Genomic DNA, 14261 nt, shown 5'->3' on the forward strand with positions numbered 1-14261 from the left:
GTCTCTGAGAGAGGGCTTTAGTTAGAGTTTCACAGGAAAATGAGGGGGAATGATGGCCTTCCTTACCAGGCCCAAATAAGGCATTAGTTGTAGCACCTATCAGCTCCTAGACACTATCTTGGATGAAAGACCATACAAAGGAAAGGTGTTAATTTAACTCAAGGGTTGAGGTGGAAAAACCAACAACCACTATTGCTGAAACAAAGCCTCCTCTGAGGGAAGTGAGGCTTCAAGCAGACTCTCTCACAGGCTGCTTCCAGGGATGAACTCCCAAGGTTTACATATCCTACTTAAGAGACAAAAGAGTGTCTTCCATATACATCCATACAACTATCTTTCAATATTGCTATACTTAAAATAAAACACCAACGAGAAATGGCCCAAGACCTCTGTCAACATTTTATGGTGACTGTATATTTATAGCTGTGTTTTGGGTGGGTACATCTAGCTGTGTACACACATGAATGTGTTATTTTCCAACTAATGATCTCAATCTAGGATAAGAGTTTTACATAAGGGACACCAACTAAAAATTTTGTTGGAAATTAAGTGTAATTCTTTGGTGAAGAACAATCACTTATTAACTGAGGCAGGATTCTTGACTGTCATCCTATAAAGTCAGACCTTATTCAAGTTGAATCTTAAATAAAAATCCAAGACTTATTCTCACATATACTTGAGAAGCTAATTCTTTTAAAAGCTGAGTACAATCTAAGTCAGAAGACATGACTGAAAAGAACCCAAAGAAATTTATGCTAAGTTTACTTACAATGACTTTTATTTTTTGACAGCTCAGTGCTGTTGTTGGTGTCTTTCTCATTAACTCATGGTCACCCAGAACATCTGCTCAAAAGGGTTGTCCCATACCTAAAGTCATACGATCATCTGGTGTGTTCCTAGTCAGCCCTGTGTGTGCCATTTCACTAGCATCTGGTTGTCAGGAAGCTTTTTGGTAGGGTAATCCTACTGGTGGGGAACACACAGCTCAAGAGAGATATTTCATTTCAACCACCACCTAGTTGTGTGGCAAGGAGGATCACTCCAGGGATGGGTCACTAGTCACTTCCATTCTAGACTCAGTGGATTCAACGGGGCACAAAGGAGGTATTGATAAAATCGATTTTTTTAATAGACCTGTGACATGTCTCAGTCTCATATCCAACATGAAGTTGAAGGCTACCTCTTTACAGACATTCAATATGATGCAGAGCATAATGCCATATTTCAGTTCCAGTCATTAGCTTCCAGAAAAGCACACTAACCAGCTCCTTTACTACAAAGACAACATGTGTATCCCTCCCAATGCTTTCCTTACATTGTCAATGCTTAATAAACACCTGTTGCCTATGATTCACTCTATTTTCTTCTTAACTGATCACTGGATGAGGTGCTGCCTAAACCTGAAAATTCCATTTCTATTTTCAGTTCTATATTTTTAGTGTGAAATGTGTGGAGTTTCTTTGGTGCAGACCAGAATATTGCCTTAGTCTTCTACAAGTTACATCAATCTAGGGTACTGTGTCAAACCTGTATTGAGGTTCCATGACCATTTTTACCTCACCTTGAGTTATACTTCAAGAGCAAAGTCATATGCTTGTAGCAGTTCCCGAATGACTATGTCCATGGTCTTGGCTATGTCTATAGAGTTCTGACTTTCCCAGATGTCAGAAAATTTATTCTGACAACAGCTTCTAAGTTCCATGCTGCCTCCTTAATCATGGCTGTATAGTCTAGATTGACTGAGACTGGACTCATTGTGCAAGCCTGTTTCTGCACATGAGTGATGAGGAGTGGAGTCAGACAGGGTACCATCCACTGTAATATAAGCCACCATATCATCAGGGACTAGTTTGCTTATATTTTTGAAATTTGGGAAGAGTTTGTCTTGCTTTGTAACTACCAGAGCCAGGGCTGCTAAGAGCTTAGTGTTTGTATTTAATATAAAAACCATGAAAACTGTATATACAATCTATTGTTGTTCTCTATGCCTTTACTATACTGGCATAAACAAATCACTTTGGTCAACCATGATATAGGTAAAGGTACACTGTGATTCTGGCATTGCCTTAGCAGTGGCATTATACAACCAAGAAAGAGTTGTTGGCAACAGAAAAATGTCATAATGGTTTGTACCATTTTCTTCTCAAAGCGGGAAAGAAATGGTATCATTGATACCATGGATGTTTTGATCAAAGCTAAGAGTTTTATATACAAGTTGTAATTAATTATTTCAGAATGCCAAGCTCTTTAGGTTGAGAGATTGTTGCTAGCTAAATTTGAGGGGGCTATTTGGTGAAGCCAGAACTCCTAGGGTCCTAACTAGCTCAAAAAGAGTACTAGAGCAGCAAATAGCAGCCAGTTAGGAGGCAGCTGCCTCTGGGTATGTCACCACAAACTAGTTGAAAAACTAAAAATGTCAGTTCCTTACCTATTTCTTTTTCAACATGACTCCCCCAAAACCACCAGGATGGACAATTTTTACTTTACCCAAAGGATTTTTTAAAGTTGTTTTGCTTAAATACTGGCTGTTTCAATGTCACTTAGCTACAGCTTTATTTCTAGAACAAGAAAGGTACATGTTCAATCCAACATCACCCCCTACTGGTTTGCCACTAGAGACCAGGAAAACTATGAGATAAATCTCAATTTTCTCAAATTATCTTTTATTTTTCTTTAAAACATTAAAACATCAAGTACCCTGCTCTCTTTCCCCTCTCTTCAGGAAGAATCACTTTCCAAACAGTAGTAGGTTACCACCCCTTCCATCCCACTATAGGTACTCACGTAACCCTGTTGATTCCATCCGAGAAGCTGTGTTCACAGTGTCTCCGAACAAGCAGTATCTGGGCATGGTAAGGCCCACCACTCCAGCAACAACCGGCCCTATAGAGTATCAGGCAGTTGGGATTATAGTCAACAAGTAGGCGTCCAGTGCTATTAGAGGAACACTGCCAAGGGAAGGAATGTAATTGCATAAAGGAATAAAGTTGCCACCAAATAGCTCTGGGAATCATGAGGAAGACTTATGAGTAATGAACTCTTTGCCCTATAAGAAAGCAAGTGTATAACAATGCAAACATGACTACTCTTCTGATTTATAACTGTGTTCTAAGCAGCAGTTATACCCAAGATGCTTATATCTGTCAACAGGGACAAATAAGCATCAAACCCAAACCAGAAGAGCCTGCACAGAGATTCAGGATCCAAACATGTTTTTTGCAAGAAAAAAATGTGACATTTTCCTGTGACTTAGTATTGGAAGGAGGAATGTCAAAGTATTATCTGTCTCTCAAACTGTGTCTATCAAGAGAATTATTGCTATGACAGTTGGAAAATCTGAAGAAGTAGAGTTGACTTTCAATCATTTGTGTTAAGGGCATGGAAGAGCAATATAGATAGATAGATAGATAGATAGATAGATAGATAGATAGATAGATAGATAGATACATACATACATACATACATACATACATACATACATACATACATAGATACATACATACATACATACATACATACATACATACATACATACATACATACATACATACATACATACATACATACATACATACATACATACATACATACATACATACATACATACATACATACATACATACATACATACATACATACATACATACATACATACATACATACATACATACATACATACATACATACATACATACATACATACATACATACATACATACATACATACATACATACATACATACATACATACATACATACATACATACATACATACATACATACATACATACATACATACATACATACATACATACATACATACATACATACATACATACATACATACATACATACATACATACATACATACATACATACATACATACATACATACATACATACATACATACATACATACATACATACATACATACATACATACATACATACATACATACATACATACATACATACATACATACATACATACATACATACATACATACATACATACATACATACATACATACATACATACATACATACATACATACATACATACATACATACATACATACAATAGATAGATATAGATAGATACATACATACATACATACATACATACATACATACATACATACATAGATACATAGATACATAGATACATAGATACATAAATACATAGATACATAGATACATAGAAACATAGAAACATAGATACATAGATAGATAATCCAAGAATACTTCTTAATTGCCTTTAGAATGTTTTTTGTGCTTACAATTTAATATAGCCATGTTAGGTGTTCATAAAGTGGACCTTACTTCAAAAAATCTTCAGCAGCCATACTGAAAACTCAGTTCAGGAATAGTTAGGAAGTTCTCCACCTTCACCTTTCTGGTCTCTACTGTGTTTCTATGTTAAAATTGTTTAGCTTTGTCTTTTGCTGTTTCCAGAGTTAGAGAAAGTAATTAGTGTTTTTGCTTTTAAAAGTTCTTTCTGAACTTTAATTTTCAAGAATAAAAATAAGAACTACAGAACTTATGTTTCTCATTTTAATTCCTTCCTTACCCATTCAGAAGTATTCATTGAGCACTAAACTAGGCACCAAGGGGAATAAAAAGGAAATGTAACACAAGGTCTCAGTTCTCCAAGAGTTTATAGTCTAATTGAAGAAAAGAGACTATCAAACAGAAAGCAATTAACCAACAATCCAAAACAATGTATGATTGAGGCAAAATACATGCTACAGGTAGAAGTGCTGTAATAGTTTAGAAAAGGGGGACGGTGCTTATTGGGATCTAATTCAGTCAAGAAAGATCCAATGGAGAAGGTAGAATCTGATTTGGATCTGGATGGGTGGGTAGAATTTGAATAGTAGAAAAGGGACATGAACCAAAGGTTTGTGGTTGGGATTGAGCATGGAATTTGGGGAAGTTCATAGAGAAAGCAGTCTGCATAGTTCAGGCAGCTGGGGAGAAATTGTAGACAAGGTTAGATACTGGGTTGTACAAGCTGGAGGACCTCGAACCATGAGATAATTTTGAGCAGGGAATTATATGATGAAAATGATTTTACTTTTCTTTTTTTTTTTTTCAGGTCAGTATATAGAATGCATTGAAAAGGTAAATGGTATAACCAGAGAAACATGTTATGTGGCAGTTGCAGTAATCCAATTACAGTGTTGTGAGTACTAGAAAGGACATGAGGATGGTGGAGGGGAAACATTTATCAAAAAGAGAGACATTAGGAAAAGAGAACCAACAGACTTGTTGGCTGTCTGATTGACAGCCATGAGGAAACAGCCACGGGCTTATGAACTTATGCTGGTTTGTGGGAAAGGATGACTTGAAATTTTAGATATGTTGAATTCGAAGTAATGGTGAATCATCCTAGAAGAGATGGGCTGAGGGGGGTTAGTGAAACTAAAGTACCAATGAGAGATGAGAGCTTTTCTTTAAAAGAAAAATACCGAACACCTACTATGTGATAAGCATTCAGGATACAAACATGAGTAAGATATGGTTCCAGTCATCAAGGAGCTTATTATAATCTGATGGAAGGACAGACAAACAAATGTAGATTATGCGGATGACTATGAGAAAAATGAATAGAAAGAAGTAAGAGTGGAGGGAAAAAAATGCTATTGCTGTGATCCAGGAAAGAGATGCTGGTGGCTTAGCCTTGAGTAGTCAAGAAGAGACAGGACAGATTCAAGAAATGTTTAAAAGGTAAAATGTTCAAGAATTAGTAATTGGTTGAATGGTGAAGGTCAGGGTGAAGGTTGAGTCAAGGAGAATGACTCCCAAGACTAACTATAATAACCAGGTAAATGGTGATACCATTAACTGAAACAGAGAATAAATATGGAAAGAAGAGAACGTTCACATGGGAAGAAAATAATTCTGTTTTGGATGTGTCAAACCTGAGGTCTCTGTGGAACATTCTGGTGGAAATGTCAGCAGCAAGTTTGATACACAAGGCTGAAGCTTACGGAAGAAGACATATGCTGAAGTTCTGGACTTGGAAGTCATCAACATACAAATGGTAGTTAAACCAGAGACAGACATAAATAAAATTACCCAGAAGAATATGTAAGGAGAGCAAAACAGTGGATAAAAGACAGAACCCTGGGCAATATGAATATCTAAGAGACAGATAGAGGTAGAAGAGAATATCAGACAATGATAGAAAATGAAAGCCATGTTGCAGTGGGTTGAGAAACAAATTAGAGATCAAGGAGACCACAACTCAGAGCTTTGCAGAAAATGTGGGAGCAGCCACAGTTCGAGAGCAGGAATAGCTAGAAGAGCCAGTAAATGAAATGGAGAAGCAGCATTTGGCGAGTGAGAAAACGCCAATTGAGGGAAGTTTTGGGGAGGATTGTCAAGAATATCAAATGTTGCAGAGAGATAAGGGCAGACTAGGATTGGGAAAAGTGGTGAAGACTGAAGCCAGATTGCAAAGGGGCTAAAGAAGGAATGGATACCGAAGAAATGGCACAGTGAGTGTCAATCACTCATTTAAGATATTTGGTAGGAAAGGAATGAAATGGATGAGGAGAAAGGAGCCTAGAAGAGCAAATCAATGATAAAGAAGACATGAGTGGAGAGAGAAGGGCTAGTAGGTGAGATATCTGTGATATCAAGTGTAGTATCTGTCAAGAAACCTGTGAATGTATGAAGGTAGATGAGAATAATACAATGAAGGGGAGAACATGAAGATATTCAAGCAAATGAGAGGAGTGTGGGAGATAAATACTTCGGGGGTTGAGATTTTAACCAATTAAATGAATTATTCTAAATACAACATATGCATGCTGATCTTGTATCATAGTCAAACAAGTAAATATTAGCTCTAACAAGAAAGGTAGACTGAAAGGATTTGGTACCTTGAAAGAGGACTGCTGCCAACTGAGAACAGAGCAAATCTGAGTAGGCTTAAAGAAATTATGCAGCACTAGACACCTGTATAACCCAGCTGCCAGTAATCAGAGAAGAGCTACCCGTTCTCCTCTTTTCTAGTCTTCCTTTGAGGTGCATGGGAAGGTCATCTCTTGCTTTTGCAGGTTGTTACCTGAATGCAGGCCTATTCGAATCCGGACTGGCACCTCTGGCATGTGCCGCATCTTGAAGGTACCCACAGAGCTCAGGATATCTAGGGACATATTTGCAATCTCAGCTGCATGCCTACTGCCGTTCCTCTTTGGGAGCCCCGAGGCCACCATGTAAGCATCTCCAATGGTCTCTACCTGAGAATTAGGGGAAATAGAATCAGTGAGCAAATAACTTCTTTGTGTGTTGTGTGTGTGTGCGCATGTGTGTTTCACAGAGTTTAAGGGGTATGTTGGAAGCCAGGTATTCTTCTTGGAAAGTGAGAGAGATCGATTGTCAGTGGTTCACAGGCCTGGCTGCACATTAGAATCACTTAAGGAACTTTATAAAAAAAAATACTGATGTCTAGGTCCCACATCCATAGATTTTGAAATAAGTGCAGCTACTTTACAGGCTCCTGGCTGGTCCCAAAGAGCTATCAGGCTCCAAGTAATTCCTAGGGGAAGGAAAAAGGGAGTTTTCTGGGACTATCTGTGGATGTCCATGGGGGAGCACCCTAGGAAATGGTGCACCTGACACTCCACCATAAAGCATTTCTCTAGGTGATCTTAGGTGAATAAGGTAGGGCAGCCTTAAGGTAAGTATAAGAAAAGGGAAAGGAAGGAAGTGGAAGTGTTTGTTCCTCCTACTTTGCCTTGCTAATATGATAAAGTTAGTTTTGCAATCCCATTGGTAAAAGAACTGAGTCTTTTACCACCAGCTACCCCCTCCCCTCCTAGTGGCTACCTCTGAAAGGGCAGAAGTACTAGCCTTCAAGTGCTTTGCAGAGCTGGATACCTGAAAATAAAGGCAAATCTGTGCTCCTCATCTTCCCCACAAAAATGTGCTCACTCTTTAAGGTGATTAGTAGATTAGAGCTTTTCAAGTAATTCCAAGAGATGAGTAAGCTAAAAGGACTCCCATGAAATCTGCCAGTCAGACTCTGTTAGTACCAGTTTAGATCCAGTTAAAATCCATGTTCTCCTAGAGAACTGCACTCACAAGTGCAATGGTTAAGAGCATGAAACTCTGAAGTCATGTTGCCTTTGTTAGAATCCCAGATGCACCATTTATAAACTGTGTGGGCTTGAGCAAGTCACTGAACCTCTCTGTGCTTCAGTATCTTTATCTATACAATAGGGATAATGACAATACTTATAGAGTTTTTTAAAACTAAAAACTTAATACATGTCAAAGCACTTAAAATGCACCTAGTGGATGATAAGTTCAAGTCATCAACATCATCATCACCATTGTTGTCATTGTCATCATCATTATGATCACCATCATCATCACCAAACAAACCACAGGACTTTGGCTATGACTCAACTCCAGAGAAAGTTTAGTAATCAGCAATAGGCCCCTCATCATGATTCCCTATCTAGCCAATAATAATAATCCTTTGAACTTACAGGGCTTTGTATCTCAGCATGCTTCCATTCTGGGCCTCCCTTACCTGGTACACTTTCATAAAAGGATCCTTACCCATAAATAAGCATGCCTGCCTACACAGAGAAAGGCAACAAGTACCACGTAAATGCTATATGGAAGGGAGAAACTCACTGGCTGGCCATTATCAGAGACCAGTGGTTGACCCTTCACCTTTTAGTCAATCACTCAGGAGTCCCCAGAGATATGGATGAAAAGATTAAAAGGAAAGGGAGCATGGGCACTGCCTGCCCTTAGTGTGAGACTGCTGTAGAACTGTGGGTTGCATAAGCCAGCATAAAGACAGAGAAAGGAAGAGGCGATATGGAAAGGGGTCTAGTTGAGATGAAGTGGTGGCAGGAGAATTGAAACTGAAAACAAAGCATCAACTTCATGATTCTGCAGTAGTCTTCTCAGTTCCATGTCAGATTATAAGTGCCAGGGGAAGTGATTCCAATTATACAGTTAAAGAAAATGAAAACAAAACAGGTTTGATGACTCACTGCTGGTTCAATTTTTATTTCCTTTGCACTGTGTTTGTTTTTCACAAACAAGACTAAAAAATTAAATTTTATCTTTTGATTCATATAACCCTGCTCTGTCCTGGAAACAGCCCACTAACTCCCTACTGTAGCCATGAAGTACCATAATATCTTATGGTCTCATCCCTAAGACCCCAGAAATTATCTGAACAGTGTCAGCTAGATTGATTAAACCAGTGGCTGTGTTACTGTCCATGCTGAATCACCTTTGATTTTAGTTTCAACTGAATTTGCTTTCAGTGGTTTGTTTTTTCTCTTTAGTCTGGTTGAGTTCAAGAAGTTGAAACAGGTAGACTGATTCCATGGATTTTTCCTCCTCTGTGGTCTCCATGTATGCTTCTTGATTAGTTTGCAGCTCTTGCTGATTGATAGGTATAATGTGTATTTCTGAGCCCTATTTATGTGGCTTGGCCTAGCTCTGAGGCTCTCTACCTGACCTGAAAGGGCCCTGTCTAATCTGATATAAATACACTGCCCTGCATGTGATTTGAGAGTTGGAAAATTTTAGACTACTGTGAAGGATCCAATGAATGAAGCTACTCATTCTCCAACTCTACCTTTGTTCCTAAGACAGAGGAGCAGTCTAAAGTTTGGGATGCTTGGGGCATCTTCTTCCATCAATAAGAAAAGTTCCTTGTTGCAGACAACATAATGTCCCTGCACAGCTATGAAAATTTTAGCAATTTTCTGCCTAGGGACAAGATAACACATAAAATCAAGGGTAAAGAGGCATGGCACCAAAATGAGTGAATGTAGTCATCTGTTCTCTACTCATCTTATATAACCTTTGATAGGAAGAGTGGAAATTGACAGGCTGGAGGGGTGGGGGGAGGTAGGAGAAGGAGATTGCAACCTCACAGTTAACCACTTCTCCAGATCTTAGACCAATAGATTTGCTCTTGGTTACCCTGTAGCAATTCCAAACTGCCTCAGGTCTAATAGCTCTTTGACATGTGCAATGCTAGAATTCCTTCCTATATAAAAATCATACCTAAAGGAGGAAAAGAAATTTTAACGACACATATTAGATCTACACAAATTTACCAAGATGAATTCTATAGCAGTTACCAACAATGGGCACTTCTGTATCCCCTTCAGTGCCTAACATGGTACTGCCTACTCTATGGGTAGTCAGCCGCTAAAGTGCAATAACACTTTCAGACCAAACTACTTCTTAGTCCCATTTCTAGAAAATAGCTCAAAAGAAATTTGACCAGCAATCTCTTACTAGATTGAGATTTGTTTTATAAAGAAATTATATGTATTCTATCTGGCATTCATTTCCAATGGAATACCAATGAACATTTTAAAATTTACTATTTAAACTTTAATTACTAAGTAACAACATTCAATAAAATTGTACCCTTCAATCTTGAAGCATACATAGATAAGCCTCATATAAAAAATTTTCTCTGGAATACATTTCTCTGCTAAGTAACTTACCTTGTAGACATCATGACTGCCAATGATGGCATCAAACAGTGTGTACAGGTCATTGAGAAGATCTACCACCTCAATGGGCTCACTCATAGCTGAGATGGTGGTGAAGCCAACAATGTCGCTGAAGTACAAGGTGACCAAGTCAAAACCCTCAGGTTCAACTGTGCAGCCCTTTTTGAGGGATTCAGCAACTGATCTGAAAAGCAGATACCGCTATTCCTCAGAGTACACAAGCCTCTCTTCATGCCACACACATCTACTAAAATACAATTTCTCCAAAAATTACTTCCAAGTAATTTGAAATTCCAAGTAATTCCATCACCTGGATGGAAAAATTAATTATTTCATTTATTTTACAAATATATATTGAGTGCTTATAATGTGCCAGGCACTGTGCTAGATGCTGGAATACAACACTGAACAGACAGCCCTGGTTTGTGCCTTTGTAAAGTTTTTTCAACTTTCTATCCTTCCTCAGCATCCTCCACCCCATGCTCCCAGTGAATATTCCCAGGTGATTGCCTTTGTAAGAGACTAATTTCTCCAATTATATCCTAGAAGGTTGTTACAACAGAATACAGTGCCTTGGAAAATTTGGAAATTGTAGTAACAGATAATGCTTTAAACTAAAGGAGGAAAACTCCAGAAAACAACCCTGCTACTTTTCCTCTAGGAGCTCAAAAAGTGCCTCCTTTAAATTGGTCAACTTCCAGGAAAAGTCATGAAATGACACATAGAAAAACCAAGGCACCAAAAACTTAAATGACCAGCATGATCCACAGGTAGTAGAAAATTAGGAAGTATGCTCTGCTCCCTTGATTTCCAATTCTTTGATTTGAAGGTGTGACTCAAAACTACTGGGAGTAGAGAGAGTGCAGGATGGGGGAGCAGTTCGTTGATGGGTAAATTTTTTTCTATTTTTAATAGAACACACTGTGACAAGGATTCACACTCCACAGGTGTTCACACATACGGTGGTAGCATCTGTGTTAGAAGCTTTTCGGTTTTCTGTTTTTCAATTTCCAGCTCTTCAGTCCGCTCCTGGATCAAATCTTCCAAGTTGCTAGAATATTGTTCCAACATCCGAAGCATAGAATCAATGATATTGGTCTTCTTCCCTTTATTGAAGGTTTTAAACTGGAAATAAACAGAAAGAAGAGCCAGGGAATTCTTACTCCCCAAATTCAGAGATGATGGAACAAGACTCTTTATCACAAATCTCTTTCTCTAAAATGCCAGGACAGGAGAGGTGAACCCAGATAAAAATGGCAGAAGTCACCACCCACCTTCATTATCACCCTGGCCCAAAGGGCAGAGAGTGCTGTTTTACCCTTCTAGGTCATCAATCTACTAAATCATCCTTATCTTCTAATGCTACTATATTGCCAGTTCTTCGTTAGTGGAAAGTTCCTTGATCTCTTAAATCCGACCCAAGATCTACATGATAAGATCTACCCCTATTTATTACCTTGAGGTCTAGGAATAATAATGTCCCATAACACTTGCCCTTCTTGTCAGTTGGAATAATTTAGAAACTCCATTGGTCTTGCCCATTCTCTGCCCTTATCCCTTAGAAGTGATTGCATGCCACAGATTTTTGATATACCCTCCCGGGACCCTACAGAGATGGAGAGTTTGGCACAGCATTGGAATCATGAGGGGATAGGCTGCGTTCACAACAAAAAGACTGGTGGTAGTTTTACTGAGCAGACATCTAAGAATCCATCCCAGGGAACACTCCTGGGCCACACACACTCCACTTAGCACTCGATGCCACAAGCCCAAAATTAGTTTTCTTCTGAACCTGGTCCACATCTACACATCCACAAGATCCTGCAGGTAATCTCAGTAGCCAGATCAGATGTCTTGGGCTCCCATTATTGCCTAACCCAAGGAGCCTCACTCTTCTCTTCTCATTTAAGTTTTATTAGCTACAGGGAGTTGGGAGGCTACCCTTATCTTTCATACAGTCTAAACTTCTACCGAAGCATTTTAGTGACAGTAGCCCCAGAAAGGTCTTTTTTTAAGGTCTTGTGATGTGCACTCTTTCTATCATCCCCTTCTATACTGCCTTCTGAAATAACTTTTCTAGCATCAATATAAGGGCAAATGCTTCTCCTACTTCATGGTAAGTTTTTAGAAATTTGACCTTCATGGTCCTTTGACTTTTCCATACTATTGAACACCTGTTTGAGTGTCCTTAAGAAACCCAGCCAGGCTAATGGAGCATTGTTAGCTGGGGACATGGATGACTTCATATGCAGGGCCCTTCAGGCTCTCAGTCTAACTCTTTCTCTTTTCCATCTCAGATACCTGTCATTCACAAAGCATCTCAGTGCTGTACAACAGCAAAGCTCAAAAGCCTCTTCATCAGAGCTAAAACAGCACACACAGAGAGCACCATCAGCTTCAGTATTCTGTAGATTCAACAAAGCCCTACTCTCTCTATGCTTTCATTTCCCCCTTTGAGTCCTCAATTCTAAGAAAAGAATCACCCTCTTGAGAAATTCAGTATCTTATTTCTTTCCTCAGTGGTTAAGAGATTTACAATTATTTATTTATTTATTATTTGTTTGTTTGTTTGTTTGTTTATGCCTACAGCGCCCAGTCTTTCTAGGTGCTCTCCCATCCAAGTACTAACCAGGCCCAACCCTGCTTAGCTTCTGAGATCAGATGGGATCAGGCATATTCAGGATGGCATGGCTGTAGTATTTATTTGTTTATTTATTTTTGGTGACATTGGTTAACGATATCCAATAAGTTTCAGCTGTACACTTTAACAGTAAGGCATATGTGTATTCACACTGGGTGTTTACCTCCTATAGTTAGATTTCTTACTGTTGTCACATATTTGACCCCTTTTACCCCGTCTATCTCTCTGCTCCCGCATCCCCCCTACACTCTGATAACCACTTGTCTATTGTCCACATCCATGAGTCTCTGTTTGTTTGTATTGTTCATTTGTTGCTTTTAGGTTTATACCACACATATAAATGATATCATGTGATTTTCAACTTTTCTGTCTGACTTATTTCGCTTCTCATGATTATCTTGAGGTCCATACATGTTGTTGCAAATGGCAGTATTTCATCTCTTCTTATGGCTGAGTAATATTCCATTGTATATATGTGCCACAGCTTCTTTATCCAATCATCTATTGTAAGACACTTCAGTTGCTTCCATGTCCTGGCACCGTGAATAATGTTGCTATGAACATCAGTATGCAAATAGCTTTTCGGTTATCAGTTTTTAAGGCTTTGGAGGTAAATACCCAATAGAGGGATTGCTGGATCATATAGTAGATCAATCTTAGTTTTTTGAGGAAGCTCCATACTGTTTTCCATAGTGGCTGTACCAATTTGCAGTCCCACCAACAATGTGTGAGGGTTCCTTTTCCTCCGTGTCCTCTCCAACATTTGTTATTAATTTTCCTGTTGATTATAGCCATTCTAACAGGTGTGAGATGGTATCTCATTGTGGTTTTGATTTGCATTTCCCTAACAGTTAGCGATGTTGAGCATCTTTTCATATATTTGTTGTCCATTTGTATGTCCTCTAGGGAGAAGGGTCTGTTCAGGTCCTTTGCCCATTTTTTTGATTGGATCGTTTTTGTTGTTGTTGTTGTTATTGAGTTGTATGAGTTCTTTTTATATTTTGGATATTACGCTCTTATTGGAGGCATTGCTTGCAAATATATTTTCCCATTTGGATGGTTGTCCCTTTACCTTGTTGACAATTTCTTTTGCTAAGCAGAAGCTA

At 38.7% G+C, this 14261-nt stretch overlaps 1 protein-coding gene and 1 pseudogene across 1 annotated transcript in view; both read right to left on the reverse strand.

Annotated features, from left to right (window-relative positions):
- The window catches only part of GUCY2F (guanylate cyclase 2F, retinal), a 93272-nt gene that overhangs the window by 12552 nt on the left and 66459 nt on the right, over window positions 1-14261 (reverse strand). Inside the window, exons 13-16 of the mRNA XM_006922715.1 lie at window positions 11476-11639; window positions 10506-10698; window positions 7076-7250; window positions 2785-2883 (exon numbers count right to left, since the gene is read on the reverse strand). Coding sequence (XP_006922777.1) covers window positions 2785-2883; window positions 7076-7250; window positions 10506-10698; window positions 11476-11639 — 631 coding nt within the window. The remainder of the gene's footprint in view (window positions 1-2784; window positions 2884-7075; window positions 7251-10505; window positions 10699-11475; window positions 11640-14261) is intronic.
- Window positions 13095-13213, reverse strand: LOC112471771 (annotated as a pseudogene).

The sequence above is a fragment of the Pteropus alecto genome, unplaced genomic scaffold, assembly GCF_000325575.1.
Source record: "Pteropus alecto unplaced genomic scaffold, ASM32557v1 scaffold589, whole genome shotgun sequence".
NCBI classification, from domain to species: Eukaryota; Metazoa; Chordata; class Mammalia; order Chiroptera; family Pteropodidae; genus Pteropus; species Pteropus alecto.